At 38.0% G+C, this 24,999-nt stretch overlaps 4 protein-coding genes across 7 annotated transcripts; 3 read left to right on the top strand and 1 right to left on the bottom strand.

The window, feature by feature from the left end:
• Window positions 1-3,029: 3,029 nt before the first annotated feature.
• Window positions 3,030-8,854, top strand: LOC117335002. The gene is made up of 2 exons (XM_033894892.1): window positions 3,030-3,400; window positions 6,825-8,854. The coding sequence occupies exons 1-2, from the start codon at window positions 3,190-3,192 to the stop codon at window positions 8,642-8,644; spliced, it is 2,031 nt and encodes a 676-aa protein (XP_033750783.1). The 5' UTR covers window positions 3,030-3,189; the 3' UTR covers window positions 8,645-8,854.
• A 2,791-nt stretch (window positions 8,855-11,645) lies between these two features.
• LOC117335210 (E3 ubiquitin-protein ligase TRIM33-like) lies at window positions 11,646-13,887 on the top strand. The gene has a single exon (XM_033895196.1). The coding sequence runs from the start codon at window positions 12,487-12,489 to the stop codon at window positions 13,858-13,860; it is 1,374 nt and encodes a 457-aa protein (XP_033751087.1). The 5' UTR covers window positions 11,646-12,486; the 3' UTR covers window positions 13,861-13,887.
• LOC117335211 (E3 ubiquitin-protein ligase TRIM71-like) lies at window positions 13,862-15,209 on the top strand. Its single transcript, XM_033895197.1, has one exon. It carries the CDS (start codon window positions 13,988-13,990, stop codon window positions 14,414-14,416), a length of 429 nt encoding a protein of 142 aa, XP_033751088.1. The 5' UTR covers window positions 13,862-13,987; the 3' UTR covers window positions 14,417-15,209.
• Window positions 15,210-17,557: 2,348 nt separating this feature from the next.
• LOC117334358 (28S ribosomal protein S30, mitochondrial-like) lies at window positions 17,558-24,963 on the bottom strand. 4 transcript variants are annotated; one of them, XR_004534134.1, is made up of 6 exons: window positions 24,808-24,963; window positions 22,107-22,720; window positions 21,385-21,496; window positions 20,782-20,961; window positions 18,945-19,665; window positions 17,558-18,650 (listed from the first exon to the last, which is right to left on the bottom strand). XR_004534134.1 is itself a non-coding variant. In XM_033893933.1 (6 exons), exons 1-5 carry the CDS (start codon window positions 24,950-24,952, stop codon window positions 19,256-19,258), a joined length of 1,461 nt encoding a protein of 486 aa, XP_033749824.1. In that variant the 5' UTR covers window positions 24,953-24,963; the 3' UTR covers window positions 17,558-19,161; window positions 19,219-19,255. The 4 variants fall into 4 exon arrangements, 3 of the variants coding, with proteins under 3 accessions (XP_033749824.1, XP_033749825.1, XP_033749823.1); XM_033893933.1 differs by having other exon boundaries at window positions 17,558-19,161; window positions 19,219-19,665; XM_033893934.1 differs by having other exon boundaries at window positions 17,558-19,062; window positions 19,219-19,665.
• Between the last annotated feature and the right edge of the window lie 36 nt (window positions 24,964-24,999).

Below are 24,999 nucleotides of genomic sequence, written 5' to 3'. Positions count from 1 at the left end.
TCCCTCAGTGCTGTGGCTGCTTTTAGGGCAAACTGGCAATGATAATCATAGAATTTCTGGCCATATATGTTGGATATTTCTATGATGTGGGCCTCGTAGATCTCGAGCTCTCCTCTTCTTTCTGGGAATTTCCCACACATTATCCGTTTAAACTTGCCAAAAGCAGTAATAAATTCCGAAATGGTCAGTGATTTGTTTAGTCTCTGGTCTTCACTGTCGTTCGTGTTAATGTATATGCCCCTACGTTGGTGTTCTTCTGACCGTTCAGTGTCGTACTTTGGTATGGGGAGCGAGGCCAAATTAACGTAACGACCCTCAAGAATTTTCTTTTTATTAGCGTCGGACACAATATCAAGATGGGGAATACTTTCAGATGATATGCCACAAGCTGTGTACCCACCTTGTACTCTGTCCGTTTGTGAGGTTCCCTCTGTGTCACGTCTCATCGCGGCGTACGCTGTTGATAAGTTGTAGCCGGATTCTGTTGCGTCATGTCTCGCTAGTATTCCTCGTTGGTCGTCTCGCGCCCCGATCAGTGTCATTACGGTTTGTTGAAGACCCATGACGGTCTGTTGCATGCTCTGCATAGATGCCAGCATACTTTGAATGACGTCCGTATTTTGAGCACTGGGCGCCGCCATGTTGTTTTCTGTTTGAGCCGCTGTTTCCGGTGGGCTGGTATTACTGCGCGATAGTGGCGGACTTGTTGGCGTGCTGTTAGCTGGTCGCACCTCCGCGTCGCAATGTAGTCCGCCGTCTGTCCTTGCAGGGTCGGGCCCGTAATTGTTCGTGGGTTCGGTCTGCATAGGGTAAGCGATCGGACCATCGATTTCGTGCACGTCCTCGGGCTGGGAATTTGTTTGACTCGTGATGACGGAGTTTGATCTTCTCGCGCTGCGTCCCGCATTTTCTAAATACATATTTTTTAAACCAGTCTTGGTGATGCCCGTATTAAGCGCAATAATCCCTATTTTCTCCAATTCTGTCCTTAATTGCGGCACTGTCCAATTTGCAGGGTTTGAGGAGTCCCATGGATTGTTTCTGGTTGTAGATCTGGATCTACGGCTAGCAATGGTAGGAGCTAAATCTACAGTTCAAATCCCTCCTGGGCTACCGAACGCAAACTCAATTTAAGTGCGATGGTAGGGAAACAACACACATATCTTTGGCAATAAATTCCGTCTGTTCAGTCCAGGGTCCTTAACTATTTTTAGAGTTCCGACAGACTTATTGACAATTCACGTTCAATATTCCATACGTAAACAAAGGATTGTTTAGAAAGTTGTCTATGACTGCAAGTCTTTTTGATTCACACACTAGAGAAGTATCCTCGTTCACAGCACATATGACATGTTCAGAATATCGTCCATCTGCATAATAATACCGTTAAGATGTTATATTGCTATGATTTGATCCAGATTATGAAGATTTGTTTGAGACACATTTGAGACGTCTTTCTGTTACTGAGGCTGTAAACACAATGGCGTCCCCTCTAATTTTCTTAACCAATCAGAGAGCTCTACTGATGGTTACTATATATTTAGGATTGTATCTTGATTGTGTACATACTAGATCCAAAAGAAGTTATTCATTACATTATATCTTTAAAAAATCCTATAACTTCTGATTTCATCAACTTCTATATATATAACTATTTTTAATCAGGTAGTATATATCTATGTTTGTTCATTTAAACCTGGCTTATTTTCATAAGCCTCAACTAATGTGGACATATCATTTATTGTGATTTATATATGAACTTTGATTTGTTAAATTCCAATGCATGTGTAGCTTGATATTTGATTGCTGATTTTGAATTTGCTTGATAATTAACATGGAGCTAATTTCCAGAAAATGTTAATTATAAATTAACTGGGAGTTAGTCACCCTCAAATCGTTAATCCATTGAGTTTCACAATCGGTGGGGAGCTGATACCCAGAAACTGTTAATTATAAATTCATCTTAAAAGTGTACATGTATTCCGTTCTCATTATTTGTTATTTCTAACAGGATTACCTGGTGTATGCATATGTATCGCTGACTTCCGGGCGTTGCAGGGGAGGGTTTATTATCTCAAATTCAAATCTCGTGCTTCATATGATATCCCCCTTAATTTTGTTTGAAATATATGTTGTATAATATTAAAGATGTCCCTTTGATTTTGTTAATAAGATATCTTATATAATATAAAAGATATGTCATTACATACAGTTAATAATATATATCATATAATATAAAAGATAGTTCATTTGATATGTTTATAAGATATCTTATAATAATATAAAAGATATTGAATTTAATTTTGTTTTTAAGATATCTCATATAATATAATAGATATTTCATTTAATATTGTTTATAAGATATCTTATTATAATATAAAAGATATTTTATTTAATTTTGTTTTTAAGATATACCTCATATAATATAAAGGATATTTTATTTAATATTGTTTACTGTATAAGATCTTGTGTAATATAAAAGATATTTCATTTAATATTGTTTATAAGATATACATATGTATGATAAATAAGATAGCCTATATACTTTAAGAGATATCTTAATTTATTTCTTATATAAAAGATATCTTACATAAGATACATTTTATAGAAAAGTATAAAAGATATCTGATAAAGTAAATGAGATATCTTAACTAATTTGGTTAAATACTGGATCAACATATTGCTCTGAATAAATGCTTACTTGGCTTGCCATATAGCATTCAGCAGTTAATTGTTTATGTCAACTTACTTAAGTACGTGTTCGGAGAGATAATGTCAGCTTATTAAAAAGATTATTCTTAACGCATTACAAACTAACTTAAGTGTGGTTGCAGCTTACTGATAACTAAAATACATCTTCCGGTAAATCGGGGGTGTACTTCTTAATCCGGAACATTTGGTTTGTATATTATCGCCTCCGAACGTTTGTACAGTGTAACAAAATCCTATACACACAACATTTATGAAACAGACTATAGATGGCTTGTCGATAGACAGCTTGCTGAACAATGAGGGTTATAAATAGAACACTCTTGTTTCCTAGTGTGTGCAAGTGGAGCTAGTTGTAATACGTATGTGTGTGTAACTCGGCCGTGTTTAACGGTAGCCATGTTGTCCACTTGTTAAGTTATGTTAGATGTCAGTCGACCGAGTTAAATCTGAACGGACACTATTAAGTCGGTGTGAACCATGAACAACTACACGCAAGAATCGGACAACCATTCGACACAAGTCACCAACGACGAAGGCTATAGTCTGTACCAGGCAGCACAGCGGCAGGCTTTACCTGATATCGGACTGATATGTGGCCTGCCTATACAGAGACTTGTCCACAACAACGCTGTAGCCCTCGGCTGTCCTGATGACCACATATTTCTCCCATTCCTCTCTTGTTGTGCAGGTAAATATGTTTAAAATATTATCTTAGTCCATCATATAACACTACAATGTGAATTTGCATATAGTCATATTACATCATAATATACCTATAATATTTCATATTACACCTTATAGTCATATTACACATTGTATATAGTCATATTACACCTTATATATAGTCATATTACACCCTGTATATATAGAGGTTACACAACGAGTGATTGTTGGATATGGAATTTATTTCACACGAGTAAGTTATTTTTTTAAAGTTACAAAAGACACGAGCTTTAGCGAGTGTTTTTTGCAACTTTTAAAAAATAACTTACGAGTGTGAAATAAATTCCATATCCAACAATTTCGAGTCGTGTGACCTGTTTCTACCACAATAATATCGGCTTGAATCAAAGGGAAACGTGGCAAAGTATAATTTCGCGTATGCAAATAAAGTGTTCCGGTGACGTCCGGGACCCGGTGATGTGACGTCATTAGATTATTGATGACGTCAATAACAATTGCAGCTTGGGTCAAAGTTCACCGTGTTAGCCAATCGAAATACGTGCAGAGTTTATACCACGTGTGGTATAAACAGATTGTTTTGTTAATCAACAGCTGTGATGATTAACTGATGGTCTGAGAGTTGAATAACACGGCGTATTGTGGTAGAAATAGTCATATTACACCTTGTATATATAGTCATATTACACCTTGTATATAGTCATATTACACCTTGTATATAGTCATATTACACCTTGTATATAGTCATATTACACCTTGTATATATAGTCATATTATACATTGTATATAGTCATATTACACCTTGTATACATGTATATAGTCATATTATACATTGTATATAGTCATATTACACCTTGTATATAGTCATATTACACCTTGTATATAGTCATATTACACCTTGTATATAGTCATATTACACCTTGTATATAGTCATATTACACCTTGTATATAGTCATATTACACGGTGTATATAGTCATATTACACGGTGAATATAGTCATATTACACCTTGTATATAGTCATATTACACCTTGTATATAGTCATATTACACCATGTGTATAGTCATATTACACCTTGTATATAGTCATATTACACCTTATATATAGTCATATTACACCTTGTATATAGTCATATTACACCTTGTATATAGTCATATTACACCTTGTATATAGTCATATTACACCTTATATATAGTCATATTACACCTTATATATAGTCATATTACACCTTGTATATAGTCATATTACACCTTGTATATAGACATATTACACCTTGTTTATAGTCATATTACACCTTGTATATAGTCATATTACACCTTGTATATAGTCATATTACACCTTGTATATAGTCATATTACACCTTGTATATAGTCATATTACACGGTGTATATAGTCATATTACACGGTGTATATAGTCATATTACACCTTGTATATAGTCATATTACACCTTGTATATAGACATATAACACCTTGTATATAGTCATATTGTACATTGTATATAGTCATATTACACCTTGTATATAGTCATATTACACCTTGTATATAGTCATATTACACCTTGTATATAGTCATATTATACATTGTATATAGTCATATTACACCTTGTATATAGTCATATTACACCTTGTATATAGTCATATTACACCTTATATATAGTCATATTACACCTTGTATATAGTCATATTACACCTTATATATAGTCATATTACACCTTGTATATAGTCATATTACACCTTATATATAGTCATATTACACCTTGTATATAGTCATATTATACATTGTATATAGTCATATTACACCTTGTATATAGTCATATTACACCTTATATATAGTCATATTACACCTTATATATAGTCATATTACACCTTGTATATAGTCATATTACACCTTGTATATAGTCATATTACACCTTGTATATAGTCATATTACACCTTATATATAGTCATATTACACCTTGTATATAGTCATATTACACCTTGTATATAGTCATATTACACGGTGTATATAGTCATATTACACCTTGTATATAGTCATATTACACCTTGTATATAGACATATAACACCTTGTATATAGTCATATTGTACATTGTATATAGTCATATTACACCTTGTATATAGTCATATTACACCTTGTATATAGTCATATTACACCTTGTATATAGTCATATTATACATTGTATATAGTCATATTACACCTTGTATATAGTCATATTACACCTTGTATATAGTCATATTACACCTTATATATAGTCATATTACACCTTGTATATAGTCATATTACACCTTATATATAGTCATATTACACCTTGTATATAGTCATATTACACCTTATATATAGTCATATTACACCTTGTATATAGTCATATTATACATTGTATATAGTCATATTACACCTTGTATATAGTCATATTACACCTTATATATAGTCATATTACACCTTGTATATAGTCATATTACACCTTGTTTAATCATCGAAGGCTGATACTTTGTTTGTCAGTAGGGTATTATGCTTGTATGTAAAGCATAGTGCTATACTTGTGCATAATGTCAGATGAGTTTACTTATCAGATAGTTATACTTCAAACAGGTATAGTGTAAGATTAATACCCTGTTTATTGTCACTCAGATAGTAATGCTTCGTGTATTGTGAGACGATCCAATGTAATCAAAATTAGACTTGTAATTACCGCTCTTCTACGATATACTAGATATACAATACTTGTATTGTAGTGTATTGTAGAGTATCGCAGAGGAGCGGAAGTTACAAGTCTAATCTTAATGAGATTGTGAGATTATCATGAATATACTCTGTATGACCAAATAGTGATTCTTCGTGTATTGTGAGATGAGTATAATTTGTAGTGTCCGATAGTGGTATATACTCCGTATATTGTACGAAAGGAAAGTTTTTTTTTATCTTTGATAAAAGTTATGTCTTCGATAGTGACTGTGTTAGTCTGCGCATGCGGACATTAATGATAATTTAACCGAGTATTAGTGTTGTGTTACGTCTTGGTCACTGACTTATATTTACTGTCTGGTAGTAAATCATTCTTTGACTTGATAAGACTTTTCCAAAGGCGATGAACACAATTTTCAGACAACCATTTGCACCATATTGCTGTAAACACAGTGTTGTATATTTACTTCTAAAGTCGTGTAATTCATATTGACTATATATGCCAAGAGATTCCAACTTTTCATATTTATATTACCGTAACACTGGTAGTTTGATTATAAGAGTTATTTGTCAGTTGTTATCAACAGCATCATCCTGCTGAGGTTTTGTTGATGACGTCATACAGTCTGGTAAATGTATATTCGGCCTCATAAGTAATAGGGAACGTCAATAATTGAAGTAGATGGCAAGTATATTGACTATAAATGTCAAACCAAAACTTATAATGAATGCGTTATTGATTATGTTGCAGCGTTGATGGGGAACAAGACGTGCATCAAAGTAAATGAAACATGGACAGAGCCGCCGATTGTATGGACCATGGTTGGGGCCGGCTCAGGTACCAAGAAGACGGCGGCTCTAAAGCTGGTCATGGCGCCATTGATAGAAATTCAACGTGAACAGACCCGTCAGTGGCATCTCTCTCGCCCAACTTCATCAAGTTATAACAGCCAGTCGTCTGCTCCCCAGATTCTGGCGGGAGCGATGGGGATGCAATCATTGGACGATGTTCTTGACAAAAATGAGGGTCAAATTTTAAGCATTCTAGAAAATATAAAACATTTACACAAATGTCTAGATATCGATTCTGAGGAGGCACAACAGAAAGTGTTTGAACTTTATGACGGTGCGCCAAAGTTCAGTGTTTCCTCTGGGGACGTGCACATCCTAGAATCAACCTGTTATAATCATACCGGGTTTGCAACACCTGATTACATTATGGACATGCATAGCAGTAGGTTGGTGGAAATAGCAAGTAGGTGTTTAGTGTCATGTTCACCAGACCGGGATTATCCACCGATGGCGAGCTCGCACCCTTTGCCGTTAGATACACCATCGTTTAAATCAATCTTTCAAACCTTGCACACTTACCATTTACAACAAAGGAAGTATTCGTTCTCAACAGAGGCGTGGAAAGAGCTGTCCAGTTGTCATGACAACGAGTGGATAAGTATGATGTCCCAGTTAGACCATGACAAGAACAAACGGATTGTCATTGAAAAGTCCTTGGGACAAATCGTACGCGTGGCGGGTATTCTAAAGGCACTTGTGAACGCCTTTAGGTTCTCCAAACAACAGGCCGAAAACAAGGTGTTCCAGTGGGATTTGACAGTAGACAGAGATACTCTCTGTCGTGCCATAGATCTATGTAAGTATTTTGTGGACCAGAAACTCACGTTGATGCTCGGCTCCGGTGCTAGTTTTGGGATGTGTAACTATTCCGGAAGTAGCGGGAAGAAGTGGGTTAATGTAAAAGATGCTCTGCGTCAGCTTCAGCAACCAAAACTTCACCAACAGCTGAACCACAACCAGCAACAGCACATTCTTCACCAGCAGCAGCAGCAGCAACAACAACAACAACAACAACAACAACAACAACAGCAGCAGCAGCAACAACAACAACAACAACAGAGAATGCACCATTCGAACCAGATCATATACTTATCTGAAAATTCCAACGTGTCGGCGTCAACGTCCGAAGATTGGGCCGACCAGCCGCTCACAGAGGACTTAGGACAGGAGGAGACGCAAACAGCGGATTTCGTCGTCATGGACAAACAGATGTTTGTATCAGTGCATGCAAAACGAATTAAACGACTTCTAGAATGTTTCGATGACGGGCATGGTGTTTCGGCCACAACCGCTTCACAAAAGTCCATTACTCCCCCCGTCAAACTCCAAGGTACTAACAATAGACATCCAGTATGGGCGTCCGCGCTCTTCTTCCAGAAATGTCAGGAACTTGGACTTGGAAGTGCTGAGCAGGTTAAACATCCCACGAACAGGAAATTTTACTGGCGCTTCAAAAGAAAACCTGTATCGGATATTGGCGAAAAACTTCAACAGCTGTTAACATTTCTCCGTGTAGATATGACTCAGTATTGTAAAATCGGTCCTCGGCCTCCAACAATTCCTCCTGTCTCCCCCACCATGCTCTTCCACACCCCAGGAGACGTGTCTGTCGACTTCTCGGAAACGACAGACACTACAAGTAATGGTGATACGGCTAACGACCCTATGGAATCGTTAGAGGGCGAAATACAAATCGTGGTGAAGGATGAACCATTGTAGACACTATCCTTATTACATTGAAAATATGTTGTTGTAGACAAAGTTGTTATAATTTTTTTTTTTAATTGGATGGGAGTACATGTTTCGTTGCTAACAGTTCCTTCCTTCAAAACTGGGAAGCATATCGTGAGCGCATGTGTCCCAAAGTTGTTAATTACGTCAAGGTTGTATAAACGATAAAGACAAAATAAAAAAGTTCATTTTCAACAGGGATTTCCATTGTTATTTTGTATGTACAGTTGTATGAGGGCTGATTAATATGTATATATATTACGTGTGGTTGTTGAGTTTTGATGGACAAAATATATCAAACTATATAGTTCTTCTCATAATGTATTCCAACAATGTTAGATGATTTTACGACGAGATACGGTGTATTCTGAAAATATTCAAAGTTGAAGGTTTTCGCCTGATGCATTTTGTCATTATGCTTCAGCTGTTCAAGCACATCCTCAGGCGCTCGCCTCGTCTGTCAATACGCCCAAAATATAACCCTACTGGGCGTATTGACAGACGAGACGAGTGCCTGTGATTCAAGTTACAGTGTATATGGTTAGTAACTTACGTGGCCAGGTCACAATTGTAAGGTCTTAAATGAATTTGAGGTAGGACTGAACAAAAACAAAGTATTAGATGAATGGACCCAGCTGCTAGATAATGGAGTTGCTATTGACTGTATTTATATGGACTTCCAAAAAGCATTTGATACCGTTCCCCATAAAAGGCTTCTTAGTAAAATGTCATCGTATGGAATAAGTGGCGAAATCACAAATTGGACGGCCAGTTTCATTTCCGACAGGAAGCAACGGGTATCGCTGAACGGAGAAAACCTCAAAATGGACAAACGTAACATCTGGAGTGCCCCAAGGATCAGTACTAGGACCAACATTGTTTGTGATATATATAAACGATTTCCCTGATATAGTACAGTCGGATGCAAACCTTTTCGTAGATGATACCAAAGTTTTCAAAAGTATACGTGGTAAAGCTGATGTTGATATCCTACAGGAAGATATAAACAAACTTTCAAATTTGAGCAATGAATGGCTCTTAAAATTTCAACCCTTAAAGTGCAAATCTATGCACATAGGCCGACCATGTGGAGAAAGATCATACCACATAGAGGGCCAACCTTTACAAGAAGTGGAAAAGGAAAAGGACATAGGAGTAATAGTAGACAGATGTCTGGCATTTGAAGATCAAATTAGTAGCCAAGTAAAGAAAGCAAACTCTATGTTTGCAGTCATAAGGCGATCTTTTCAATTTCTAAACGAACATAATTTTTCACGGTTATACACTGTATGGCATCCCTTCAAACTTAAACATATCGATATGATTGAGGCAGTGCAAAGGAGGGCTACGAAACAGATGCCTGGATTTCGCGAGTTATCATATCCGGATCGACTAAAGAAGCTCAAATTGCCACCTCTTAGCTACAGAAGACAAAGAGGCGACATGATTGAGTATACAAGATAACACACAGTATTTACGATGATTGTGCAACGGATTTTGTCAAGATGTGGAAAGACCACTCACAAAGACAGGGAATAAGAGGTGACACGTTGAAATTGTTTCCACAACATACTAGAATAGATGTTCGCAAGAACTTCTTCGCCATGCGCATTGTAAACATATGGAACAATCTTCCTGAAAATGTAGTTTTAGCGCCAAATGTAAATACATTTAAAAATAGACTGGATGAGCACCGGGAGAACCAGGAACTCCTATACAATAATAGATCTGAGATACATTAATAATACATGTAATGTCATAATTATCTATATTTCAAATATTTAAATTTCATGTTTTTGAGACCGATGAAGAGGATCTTGTTTGATCCTGTATCAGAAAATAAACTTAACTTAACTTCACTTAACTTAAAAACGCAAACCCATAAAAGCTCTACAACTGTGATGTGGTCCAGTGATCTCATAGTATCCTGTAACAAGAGGCCCAAAGGGCTTGATCGCTCACCTGGCTCTACAGCTGTGATGTGGTCCTATGGTCTCATAGTATCCAATAAGAAGAGGCCCAATGGGCCTGTATAGCTCACCTGGCTCTACAGCTGTGATGTGGTCCTGTGGTCTCATAGTATCCAATAACAAGAGGCCCAAAGGGCTTGATCGCTCACCTGGCTCTACAGCTGTGATGTGGTCCTGTGATCTCATATTATCCAATAACAAGAGGCCCAATGGGCCTGTATCACGCACATGGCTCTGCAGCTGTAATGCGGCCCTGTGGTCTAATAGTATCCAATAAAAATCGACCAGCGGGTTTCAGTGTTATAATAGCTCACCCATTGTTCTATATGCATTAGTACTATAATTAGCTATGAATGTCCATTATGTCAACAAATCGGTCCAATATGTAAATAATGGATACTTTTATGGATATCTGTCAAACGCAATGAACTTTTATTAACAAATCGATATGGAGAATATAAATTTTGAATGGTGAGAGAAAAAACATTGTATATATTGAAATTGCACTGAAATACCTTACAACAACTGACAAGGATATAAATGGGTTGTCTGTTGAGCGATCAGATAATTTGTTTCAGCTATCAGCCGCTTATTTTTGGACCAATAGGTAAGTCATTTGAATTATCATGTAAGTATTTTGAGCTACCGTGTAAACTTTTGAGCTATCATTTAAGTATGTTGAGCTTCCGTGCAAACTTTTGACTTTCATGTAGGCATTTTGAGCTACCGTGCAAACTTTTGAGTTTCTTGTTAGCAATTTGAGCCACGGTGTAAACTTTTGAGTTTCATGTAAGCACTTTGAGCTACCGTGCAAACTTTTGTTCCATGTAAGAATTTTGAGCTATTGTGTAATATTTTGTGTCATCGTGTAAGTCTTTTGAGCTAATGAGTAAGACATTGGTGCTATCGGGCAATTCGTTGGAGCTATCGGTTAAATAATTTCAACCAAGTTTTTCACGTGACGACAGGGTAGTAAATAGAAGCCCATTGATTAGGGTAAGGGTTGGGGTTGGGGTCAATTCAATTGAAAGATCAATTCATAAACGATTAACTGGGCCGACGATGACAACGATGATGACATCGGCAATGATACTAACAACTTATTACATAAATGACGAAATTACTTTTCTCCTATACAGACCATGGCTTATCAGGAATCGGTTTTTACGCGGGAGCTGGGGCGTGTACTAGAGACTTGTAGCTACAGATTTATTGATCTAACACAAACTGGCTGGTGCTTATTCAGACTCAAAATACATCACACCATTACCTGTAAAACGACATAGGTCGAAATCACGCACCAATTAATGCATTCAATAAAAAATAATTGAACTTAGAAATGGATCTCGTCACCCTGGTCGCCATGGTGACGAGAGTACTGCAATAGTATAACATAGTCCAGTGATTTCTAAAGTAGCTTAAAATGTGATGTTTGTTTATGAATATTGATGCTAAGTGTTTATACACAAGTGCATCCTGTTTGTCCAATCAATTTCCTAATCAGTGTTTACCTGTTCGATAACAGGTAACCCGTGCTGTGTTGTCAATAAACACATGAATAGAACTATTGGATTTCGTTAATCCGTCTGGTATAACAACTAGTGGGGAGTATTCCTGGTAGAACAGAATTACACAATCAGAGATCCGGCAAGTGGACATTTTATTTACAGACGGTGTCGATGGTTCTGATTCAGCCGTTGATCTTTTTCTTGTTAACTTTCAGGTTGTGTGAGCTAACTCTACGCAAATCTGAATCCAATACGGATTCGTTAGATAACGGTGTATTGGAGATGTACATGAGAGCTATCGGGAGAGAACTCAGAACTTACTGTCATAACCCTACACTGATCGCTAACTAGCATGGCTGGACGACAGGAAGGGAATCGCGCGCTATATGGCCTTTTAAAGAACACTCGCTGTTATTTATGTCGTAACGATTTCACTGACCCACGTGAGCTGGACTGTTGTCATGTCTACTGTAAGTCCTGTCTGGACGGGTACATCAACTCTGTCTGTCCTGACGGGACGATTGACTGTCCGTTGTGTGATACGGCCACTCGCACGCCACAACGGGGCGCTGAGGGCATCAAGAGAAACCTGTACCTGAATCTGTCGACATCCACTGTAGGTATTATCTGTGACGTATGTAATGACGACAAAAACGCGACAGGAAGATGTGTCGAGTGCGCGCAAGATTTTTGCGACACATGTTTTGAATATCATAACAACATTAAGACGACTCGTGAACACCACATTGCGACGATCAGCAAGGACCACCTCCAAGGAAAGTTGACACGAGATGTTTACTGTGATATTCACGTGGATGAGAAGAAGACATATTATTGTATCGACTGTGAAAAGCTTGTATGTCAGCACTGCAATATGACGAAACATAAGCTACATACGTCCCGAGTTGCAACGGAAATGTCCGACAAATTCCGTGAACAACTTGCGAGGCTGTTAGAATCTGAAGACTTCGCCAATCATTTGTTTTGGATGAACGATAGAAAAACAGAAGCAATACAACAAATCAAGAGACTGGAGACTCTAGAGGAAGTGGCGATGAGGGAAATAAACAACCATGCCAAAGTATGGCACGCGCTGGTCGAGGATACGAAGACGTTTATGTTGAAGCAAGTCCGGGAAGACTCCCGGAAAGACATAGCTCCCGTCAAAAACATCGGTAGAAAATTGGAAAACAACATACAGTCCTTCGCCAATATATACCTTGTATCTCAGGCGGCTGTCAAACAGTCAGATGACGTGGAAATCGTAGAAGGCGGGCTGAAGTTACAAAGGAAACTGACAAGTTTAAAGCTAGATGGACCGGTCCAATCTTTACCGAAGAATCAAGGAATTCAATTTAATCCAAAAGTGATGACTTTGGAAGAATTCCTGCCTTCGTTTGGACTTTTAGGACCGGCAGTCCCTCAAAAGCCAAAAGCACGTCTAATATCCCAATTCTGCACGAAGACGGCTGGTGCCCCAGTCTCCGCTATCTCGTACGTCGCGGACGGTCGTGCCTGGGTCATAGAAGGGATAGACGGCATCATTCAGCTGTATGACAGCAAGGGGAGGGTCCATCAGAAGTTAAACTTGAACCTTCCCGCGGACGATATCATCTGTGGGCCGGACAACAAGAAATATGTATCTTGTAACTCTGCGAGACAAATTGTGATGGTGGACGACACCTCTAAAAACTTCTCTTTTGACTTACACGGATTTGTGTTCTAGGGGAATCGCGTATGACCAAAACGAAGGCGCGCTTGTCATTTGTTTAACAGAGAAAAATGCATTTTATGATTACGAAAATCATCATAAAAACAGAGTCGTGAAAAAAATAGTGAACGGTGAAAAACGAATGGAAACGCCAAATATTCTGTCTTTCGCTGGATCGCCCTTGGTCGAGTATCCAGCACGGCTAGCGACTACAAAGTCTGGACATATTGCAATATCTGATTGGAAGAGGAATTGTGTGACGATATTAAACTCCAAGGGACATGTGGAAACAGAGTATTTCAGTCTAAGCAAGAACAGAAAATCGGACGGCTTCTGTCCACGAGGCATATGCTGTGATAGCGAGGGCGTGATTCTTGTTGCGGATTTCAGCAACCACAGAATCATGCTTCTCGACGAAACTGGTCAAACGTTCCTGGCAGTACTGACCAAGGAGGACGGTATCCATCACCCCTGGTCAGTAGGCTATGGTAACGACGGTCTAGTCTGGGTTGGAAACAAACACGGCGAGGTAAAAATCTACAGCCTCACCCTCCCGGACAATGGCAAGTGATGTGGTCTATGGACATTTAGGATTTCCTTCGTATAGGATTTCTGATGATATGGGTTTGTAAAGGGAACCACGTGGAAATGTTACTTAATCGATTGATTGAATCAGACGTAGGATATTAGACAATGCATTAAGATTATTACTGTTTTTTATTATTATTGAGCATCTATATATCATTAGTCAATACAATGTTTAGGGTCCGATAACTTGATTATGTGGTTAAAGAGAGAAAATATTTGTACATGTGTCCTGTAGTTTTCACGTGTCTTATAAGTACAACACGTGTTTTGTACGTACTACACGTGTACTATAGGTACAACACGTGTCCTGTAGGTACTATACACGTGTCATGTAGGTACTACACGTGTCATATAGGTACTACACGTGTCCTGTAGGTACTACACGTGCCCTGTAGGTACTACGTGTCCTGTATGTACTGCACGTGTCATGTAGGTACTACACGTGTCATGTAGGTACTACACGTGTCATGTACGTACTACACGTGTCCTGTAGGTACTGCACGTGCCCTGTATGTACTACACGTGTCATATAGGTACTACACGTGTCATATATGTACTACACGTGTCATATAGGTACCACACGTGTCCTGTAGGTACTACACGTGTACTGTATGTACTACACGTGTCATATATGTATTACACGTGTCATATAGGTATTACACGTGTCATATAGGTACTACTAGTGTCATATAGGCTACACGTGTCCTGTAGGTACTACACGTGTCCTGTAGGTACTACGTGTGTCCTGGATGTACTACACGTGCCCTGTAGGTACTTCGTGTCATATAGGTACTACACGTGTCCTGTAGGTACTACACGTGTCATGTACGTACTACACGTGTCCTGTATGTACTATACGTGTCCTGTATGTACTACACGTGTCATATAGGTATTACACGTGTCATATATGTACTACACGTGTCATATAGGTACTACACGTGTCCTGTAGGTACTATACACGTGTCATATAGGTATTACACGTGTCCTGTAGGTACTACACGTGTCATATAGGTACTACACGTGTCCTGTAGGTACTACACGTTTCCTGTAGGTACTACACGTGTCCTGTAGGTACTACACGTGTCATATAGGTACTACACGTGTCCTGTAGGTACTACACGTTTCCTGTAGGTACTACACGTGTCCTGTAGGTACTACACGTGTCCTTTATGTACTACACGTGCCCTGTAGGTACTTCGTGTCATATAGGTACTACACGTGTCCTGTAGGTACTACACGTGTACTGTAGGTACTACACGTGTACTGTGGGTACTATACACGTGTCCTGTAGGTACTGCACGTGTCATATAGGTACTACACGTGTCCTGTAGGTACTACACGTTTCCTGTAGGTACTACACGTGTCCTGTAGGTACTACACGTGTCCTTTATGTACTACACGTGCCCTGTAGGTACTTCGTGTCATATAGGTACTACACGTGTCCTGTAGGTACTACACGTGTACTGTAGGTACTACACGTGTACTGTAGGTACTACACACGTGTCCTGTATGTACTACACGTGTCCTTAATGTACTACACGTGCCCTGTAGGTACTTCGTGTCATATAGGTACTACACGTGTCCTGTAGGTACTACACGTGTACTGTAGGTACTACACGTGTACTGTAGGTACTACACACGTGTCCTGTATGTACTACACGTGTCCTTAATGTACTACATGTGTCCTGTAGGTACTACACGTGTGTCCTGTAGGTACTATACACGTGTCCTGTATGTACTAAACGTGTCATGTAGGTACTACACGTGTGTCCTGTAGGTACTACACATGTGTCCTGTATGTACTATACATGTGTCCTGTAGGTACTACAAGTGCCCTGTAGGTAATACACGTGTGTCCTGTAGGTACTATACACGTGTCCTGTATGTACTACACGTGTCATGTAGATGTGAAAAGAGGATGGATGCACTAACTAAAACATATAAAAACTTCCTTATCTCACTGATCTGATAAAATAATCTTCAGTCCTTTAACACAAGACTTTTCACTACATCCTATTTGTAAATGCAAAATAATGTTATTTAATTTTTCAACCAGATCTTGTATGGAAACTTTCCCTTTCATGTTTTGATTCAGCGCACTCCTTTTTGTGTATCTGTAAGTACAATGTGCTTAGGTTGAATACGGCCATACACCAAATGTGTACAACGCCCTAGAGGTGATTAAAACACAAATTGATTAATTTAATATACTGGTTTGACATGTTATAGAAAAGCCTCATAAAACCTTAAAGACATAGGAATGTTTTGTTGTAGCAGTCATAGTATTGTAGAACAAGTCATTAAATTTTGTTTCATTTTCACCTTTGAAGCTTTTTTGATGGGTACATCCCTTTCTGAATGTCAGTTTTTAACCATATTATTAATTTTGCATTCAAATTGGACTAAAATGAGCCAACCATTTTTGAACAAGACATCATTCACAATATCAAAGTTCACGATTTGTTCAAGGTGACTGATGGCTATGTTATAGAACTGAATAACACGTACACTGTAATATATAGGTCTACATCAAGTCGCCTTGGTAGTCTTGCTCAAGTCTAAGGTTTCTGCCATCTACTGTACTAACTGTGAAAGGAATACACGTACATAAACTATTCTAATTAAGGAAATTATGTTACATTAATTATGCTGGATTATTAAATAAATATTGTTAAAATCCCTCAAATGACTGATTTTCCTGTGTAGGTCATCAATTGTCTTTAGCATTATGAATTGTATCATATGTATTTTTCTTTAATAAATGATATAAAAGGTAAATTTTTATTTATTTTAATTACTAATAAGAGGCCCAGAGGACTTGTATTTATCACCTGGATATCGACAAATATGACGAAAACTCATGTGAAAATTGAATTACACATGTACAAATTATTCCAGTGTGGGATCTGCCTTTGGACCAGGTGAGCTAAGAATTCATTTCATCAGACTTAACAGTATGACGATAGAGATTTATAATTAAAATTCCATAATATGAGGCACTTTCAGAAGAATATGATGCTTAAAACATTCTCACAGAATTAATTTCAATTAATATTTGGGTCTGTGTTTAATTAGCTATTTCTAACTATTTATGACTGGCCAATAAACAAATCCAAGATAAAAACTGTTTTATGTACATACAGTAAATAATTTAATTTCATCAACCATCAAATGAGCAATTACATTACAGACAGAGAAGACATTTATATACAGGTCATCTGAAATTACATGTACATACAGTCTATCATCTAAGGTATAATACTTGGAACTTTTCATTGTATAAGGGTGGTTACCTCCCTTAGATCATAATCTCAACCACTGAACAAAATAATGCATCGGAAATTAAAACTAACCAAAATCCTGAATGACAAAGTCAAATTGTCTTTAAAAAGAAAGAATGTTGAAAACTTTGACAAATTTTCATCAAACTCTGAGTACATTTGATTATTAAAAAGTATTTTACATACATCAGGGTGATTAAATCTTTGTAAATAAAGCATGCTTACTTCATCCGATGGTAGATATCATACGACCAACCAAAGTATGGACATAAAGACATCCTTACAGGTGGGTAGAATTTGTTTATTTAAATCACCTCTTACACCAAATTACTAGTCAATACTGGAAGTTACATCACAAAGATGGAAATAAATTTCTAGATACACCTGCAATATTTAGAGAACTCTCCATCAGCCAGGGTAATAAAATGCTAACAAAGCACCCTCCATCATCCATGCACAGTGTATTGATGTGTTAACACAGAGCTCGCAATCGCCAAGTGTATTGATGTGTTAACACAGAGCTCGCAATCGCCAAGTGTATTGATGTGTTAACACAGAGCTTACAATCGCCAAGTGTATTGAAGTGTTAACACAGAGCTCACAATCGCCAAGTGTCATGAGGTTTTAACGCAGAGCTCACAATCGCCAATTGTAACCAGGTGTTAACACAGAGCTCACAACCTCCAAGTGTCATGAGGTTTTAACGAAGAGCCCATCATTGCCAAGTGTATTGAAGTGTTAACAGAGCTCGCAATCGCCAAATGTATTTAGGTGTTGATGCCGGCATGATTTAGTCCTTTGAGATGACCTATAAAGTCCAGCCCTGACTGATTTAGTCCTTTGAGATGACCTATATAAAGTCCAGCCCCGACTGATTTAGTCCTTTGAGATGACCTATAAAGTCCAGCCCTGACTGATTTAGTCCTTTGAGATGACCTATATAAAGTCCAGCCCTGACTGATTTAGTCCTTTGAGATGACCTATTAAGTCCAGCCCTGACTGATTTAGTCCTTTGAGATGACCTATAAAGTCCAGCCCTGACTGATTTAGTCCTTTGAGATGACCTATTAAGTCCAGCCCTGACTGATTTAGTCCTTTGAGATGACCTATAAAGTCCTGCCCTGACTGATTTAGTCCTTTGAGATGACCTATAAAGTCCTGCCCTGACTGATTTAGTCTTTGAGATGACCTATAAAGTCCTGCCCTGACTGATTTAGTCTTTGAGATGACCTATAAAGTCCTGCCCTGACTGATTTAGTCCTTTGAGATGACCTATAAAGTCCAGTCCTGCCTGATTTAGCCCTGACTGATTTAGTCCTTTGAGATGACCTATAAAGTCCAGCCCTGACTGATTTAGTTCTAGGAGATGACCTATAAAGTCCAGTCCCGCCTGATTTAGCCCTGACTAATTTAGTCCTAGGAGATGACCTATAAAGTCCAGCCCTGCCTGATTTAGTCCTTTGAGATGACCTATAAAGTCCCGCTCTGACTGATTTAGCCCTGCCTGATTTAGTCCTAGGAGACGGGAGATGATTTTTCCTTTAATCACTGTCCTCCTTCAGTGCGTTATGTTCTAATGTAAATTCATCAACATCATGTTGTATTCGTTCTACAACCTCCTCCACAGGTACAAAGTCCTCGATTGTCTGTGTTGGTTGGGTGTCAGAGATCGTTGGTGTCATGTTGTAGCCTCCATCTTGTGTGCCTAACACTAAAAACTGGAGTAAAGTTTTAAGTACATCGTCATTGAAACCTACTAGAGTGCCATTTTGTACACCATCAAACAAGGTCATTTCTTTATGCCAGAACAGATTACACACTGGGTTACTTTCGTCAGACTTCCATAAGTGTAATGTGTTCAGTTGATACGCTGAAAATAGAAACTTTCTGCCGTCGGTGACTATGGTCTGGGATGTCAGTGGATACATCATGTCGTGGTAGGTATTGAATCCTGTAACAATTAAAAAAAAAATTAGACAAATCTTAAACACTGCACTTAGTTAAGGTTTTGCAATTAAATTTTTGCTGTATTGTCTACTATATTGTATAATAGGAAATATTAATAGACTGAATATCATGCTTTATGCAGAATTTTTCATTCTGAAAATGATCAAACAAAGTCAATGTTAATGTATAATGAACATCAAACTAGATCTACATGGAAATCGTGTTTTCATTTTTTTGCAGAATGTTTCTTATTCGTATCATTTCTTGTTGTGTCCACTGCTGTGTCTTTATTATGTTCAGTGTTTTTATTTGGCCTTCTCTCTACATCATGATGGTGAGTCCTAAAGAAACGTGATATTTTTTTCTGTGTGGAGGTGGCTTCCGCCATGTTTGTTTGAGTTGTTAAAGGTCACATAAGCGCTTGGATTTTCGTCAAATTTTTAAGCGTTCTTGCGACTCAAGGGGAGTAACTCTAATTACGACTTCTGCCTAAACCATGTTTGTTGTAAAGACAACACCAATACGGTATTGTACTTGCTATAATTCCGTTTGATTGATAAAAACATGTTTAAAAATATTATTAAACACATCTTATACCCGCTTTATGTTGATACATATGCGGGTCACACTAGTATTTGTGCGTGAATTGGCCCCCACATATTTTCTGCAAGTGGCCATGGGGGCAAAACGTATATTTTGGGGGATTTTAACCATCCCGCGCCCTGGATCTTTCACTGGTGAGCCTGTGTCGTCTGTTGTGATAGCATACCTTGATAGTGAGCCTGTGTCCTCTGTTGTGATATCTTACCTTGATAGTGAGCCTGTGTCTATTGGTGTGATATCTTACCTTGATAGTGAGCCTGTGTCCTCTGTTGTGATTTCTTACCTTGATAGTGGGCCTGTGTCAACTGTTGTGATATCTTACCTTGACAGTGAGCCTGTGTCCTCTATTGTGATATCTTACCTTGATAGTGAGCCTGTGTCCTCTGTTGTGATTTCTTACCTTGACAGTGAGCCTGTGTCCATTGTTGTGACATCTTACCTTGATAGTGAGCCTGTGTCGACTGTTGTGATACCTTACCTTGATAGTAAGCCTGTGTCCTCTGTTGTGATATCTTACCTTGATAGTGAGCCTGTGCTACAGTAGATAGGAAGGAGGAACTTAGAGCGAATCCTTTCCAGAGTTCTGGTATGATTTCAGGACTGGACTGATAATCTACAGCTGCCTTGTCTAATTTGAAGGAGTTGACCGTCTCCACCGACAAATATCCAAACTCACACGGAGAACCACGGTTTACACCTAAATCAAAGACCAATATATATGCTCTTAATTACAAAAACTAATTGTATGACTGTTAATCTATATAGCTACAAATATACACTAAAAATGAATAGTAAAAGTCTTATTGTAGACCAATGATCTGATAGCATGTTAGCATTATTACTGAACATAGGGGGAGATATTTCCAAATCAAATAGTGTGTTTATTATATATATGTTGGACTATGATCTTGACTGTTTTCTGTCAAATATTGTTTTAATTATATATAGAGACCATTTAATGTCCATTTACAGACTACATGGAAACCTTATGTTGCTGTTGGAGTTTTGTACAAAAGAGAGCCCAAGAATGACACTACAACATATATACTTTCTATCTACGAGCTGACAAATGACTACTTATAGATAAATAAATAAATATATAAATAAATGTAGGTCTTACCAGGTAGAAAATGCGGTGTACATTTCTCTTTCCTTTGTCCTAATACTATAGGGTGATATGGACACTTTGGGTAATCTTGACCAACACAGGTGTCCGAGTCTCTGCCCACAAACTGTAACACAATATAACCTTATCAACTCTTACTATGATAATTAACTCTGGTAAAATACTATATATAGCCATAATATACATCTCGGCTAGAGAGACCTCTAACCCAATCAGTTTGGTATGATCCATTGATGAGACAGTGATATAAATTAAGATAATCATGCATTTTCCTACATTGTATGGACACGGAAATGACACTTCTCTGCGGGGGGGGGGGGGGGCAATTTTTTTCACACCTTCGGCAAGATCTTTGAATTCTCTTTAACTAGATTGGTTGAGTGTAAATCAGAAGTCCTGAGTTTGATCCCTAGCAGAGGCAGTGATTTAAAATTAGTTAATCATTCACTCTGTTACACAGTTATTAAGTTATTACATAGTACTATAAAATGGTAAATAGAATTTCATAAAAAAAAAAAAAATATTGTGCCATCCAGATAACCTCAAAACCCATTCACAAGACAACTCTGACACCATGTTCTGACCTTGACTCTGAAGGTAAAATGAAAAATATCAAGTATAAAACTGGTGTAGCGTATCAGAATACATGATCATCCATTGTAGGAAGACAATAGCGTAATTGGACCAGGTCATATGACCAGTCTAGTGTGACCTACCTCTGGTAATGGAAGCTCCGTCCTCAGTTGAAAACTTGTCTTATATTCTCCCTGATATTTCATCACTTTTTTCTGAGGTTTTTCTTTTTCAGGGAGAAGCCCTCTATCAGAATACCGATCCCAGTATGCTTGTTGGAAAACATCCTCGGATAATTCCGCCGTAAGTAAATGGGAATGACTACAGGACAGGCTTGAAAGGATCTTTAGAATCAGACTTTTTATCAACAATTTAGAAATCTTTTCCTTGTTCAGTCCAACAGGGTTGGCTAGTGACGATCTGCGAGAGACTTTATCACACTCACTTAATATGATGTCTTTTACTACAGGAGTAAGAGCTTCTAAATCACTTTTAATGTCCACATTATCATATATACTCGGAAGACCTTCAATGGGAAATGTCTTCGTTTTGTCAAACTGATAATTGAGCAGTCGCGGCTCGAGACTTTTGCCATCAAAGAACCAAGCAAACTGGCCATCAATCCTGTACTTGTTGTGGCTTTTCTGGAGTTTTTTTATGTAGTCAATACGCCCTTCTACCGAGGGAATTTCCAGGACTTCTTGTTCCCAGTGATACATCTGCCATGCATACTCTCGCTCCAATCCTGACCAGTCACCTTAAATGATTAAAGTACATTGTATTATGAACTATGTAAGTAGCAGTAGTGAGTACACTGTCTGATTCTCCACTGTCTACTGTTGGGACATCTTATGTAAGTAGCAGTAGTGAGTACACTGTCTGATTCTCCACTGTCTACTGTTGGGACATCTTATGTAAGTAGCAGTAGTGAGTACACTGTCTGATTCTCCACTGTCTACTGTTGGGACATCTTATGTAAGTAGCAGTAGTGAGTACATTGTCTGATTATCCACTGTCTACTGTTGGGAAATCTTATGTAAGTAGCAGTATTGAGTACATTGTCTGATTCTCCACTGTCTACTGTTGGGAAATCCTATGTAAGTAGCAGTAGTGAGTACATTGTCTGATTCTCCACTGTCTACTGTTGGGAAATCTTATGACCCGACAACGTACAACAGTGACGAAAAAAATAGATAACGAATTGACTGACAAGTCACGTGATCAGTGATCATATGGGCCCCACAATGTCTATACCTAAACTAAACCCAAACTTTTGCTTATATTTCTATAGATAATAGTCAGAACTCTTCAGAGTAAAATTTCAGTATGATAGAGAATGTGGCACACAACTGAATTTATATGCTAAGCTATAATGAACTGTTTTGTTAAAACTGTATTTTTAAGCTATTTTAAATAATACTTAATGTCACTTTTTTCTTTATTGACAGTCATCATTACCAGTCTGGTAATGATGACTGTCAATAAACAAAAAAAAGTGATATTTAGTGTGACAACATTATGAACATTCAACAAATATTCCTGCATTCCAGTAGTACAAGTAAACTCTACCATTTGTCGAGCGCACGGATACAATGCGTAACGGTTCATGGCTCCTTGACTCAGGCTACCGGCTCCTCAGGTTACATTGAACTACCTCACTTAACATTGAATATCACTGAATTCCTCAATTACACTGAATATATTAACACGACATTTAAAACTCTCACTTACATTTAAAAATTCAAACTGGCGCGGGGAAATTCAATGTTTTGGGGTTACCAGTGCTGACCAGCTAACACTCTGCATGCAAGTGACTGTTTAACAGTCTTGAAAACTCGCATTTGGATTGATAGTGGTCAGGAAGATGTTTCATTCTCTTATTAACAGATATACTGATCAGGATGATTTCCTAATTATGGTTCCATGGATTATGTGGCATTTTGTTGAACACACTGAATACAAGCTTGAGAATTATTGACAAACTGCTTCACCAATTCAATACATGTAGGTGGACTGGTGGAGTAACCTAGGAAGCATTTGATACTGTTGTCTCTGACTAGAAATTCAATAATTTGTTTCAGTGCAAACAAAGGTTTGGTTGAACGAGCCTCCCCAAGATAACAGCATAATGCTGAAGACATTTGTCATTAGACAATTTAGCGTAAAAACAATATAGGAACTTGAAACCTTTCGGACAATTGTCAGGTGGGGGAAATATGTCATTTTCAGCTACTTTAGCTACTATCAATAGCTGGATTCAGCTACTTCTAAACAATTTACCTGTTTATGTGTCAAATACACAAAGTCGCACATGTGCACCACAAAATGATCGGATATGCCACCCTACCAGACACAGTATTTACACATTTTCCACGAATATAAATAAAATGTAAAAAAATGCAACGTTTATATTCGTGAAAGTTGTTTAAATAACGTGCCTGGTAGGGTGGCGTACCCGATTATTTTGCGGGGCACGTGCGACTTTGTGTATTTGACACGTCAACAAGTAAATTGATTTAAAGTAGTTGAATTCAGCTATCGATAGCAGCTATGTTTAGCTAGAGTAGCTGAAATCCCCCCTGAAATCAGCTATATAGCTGAAAATGGCAGATTTCCCAAACCTGATTGTTCTTGTTATTGTTCGGTGATAAGTGTACCACAATTTAAAAACTGGAATTCAAGTATTTATTCCAAGCCAAGATGAACACCATCCACTTCAACTTGAAGTTTACATGATCATGACATGTACACTCATTTAATCACACTACTTTAGTTCAGAAGTTCAAGTTCTGAAGTTGTGTCACAACAAACCGGTCCCTAAAATATTATGTGCATGCTGTTCACCTGGAGGGAATTTCGGCTTGACTGGTGGATATTGTACTGCATCATCTTGTTCTTGTACTGCGCCCAATGAGTAATATCGGTCAGATTTTTTCTGACGCATAACAACTCTCAAAATATTTGAGAAACGAAAGGGTGACCTCCACATGGTTGTCGCCATTTCTGTTGATCGGGATCTTTGAAATGCTTGGCTTG

The sequence above is a fragment of the Pecten maximus genome, chromosome 9, assembly GCF_902652985.1.
Source record: "Pecten maximus chromosome 9, xPecMax1.1, whole genome shotgun sequence".
Taxonomy (NCBI): domain Eukaryota; kingdom Metazoa; phylum Mollusca; class Bivalvia; order Pectinida; family Pectinidae; genus Pecten; species Pecten maximus.
The sequence above is the reverse complement of the archived record's forward strand: the minus strand, read 5'-3'. Positions and strand labels throughout refer to the sequence as shown.

What these genes read in the sequence shown, in the direction of transcription:
- LOC117335002 (XM_033894892.1), top strand. Translation starts at nt 3,190, where the DNA reads ATGAACAACTACACGCAAGAATCGGACAACCATTCGACACAAGTCACC. An exon ending in ATTCCTCTCTTGTTGTGCAG is followed by an intron (nt 3,401 to 6,824) that starts GTAAATATGTTT and finishes ATTATGTTGCAG; the next exon opens with CGTTGATGGGGAACAAGACG.
- LOC117335210 (XM_033895196.1), top strand. Translation starts at nt 12,487, where the DNA reads ATGGCTGGACGACAGGAAGGGAATCGCGCGCTATATGGCCTTTTAAAG.
- LOC117335211 (XM_033895197.1), top strand. Translation starts at nt 13,988, where the DNA reads ATGGAAACGCCAAATATTCTGTCTTTCGCTGGATCGCCCTTGGTCGAG.
- LOC117334358 (XM_033893932.1), bottom strand. Translation starts at nt 24,952, where the DNA reads ATGTGGAGGTCACCCTTTCGTTTCTCAAATATTTTGAGAGTTGTTATG. An exon ending in CAAGCCGAAATTCCCTCCAG is followed by an intron (nt 22,721 to 24,807) that starts GTGAACAGCATG and finishes TAATCATTTAAG; the next exon opens with GTGACTGGTCAGGATTGGAG. An exon ending in AGCACAGGCTCACTATCAAG is followed by an intron (nt 19,666 to 20,781) that starts GTAAGATATCAC and finishes TAATTGTTACAG; the next exon opens with GATTCAATACCTACCACGAC.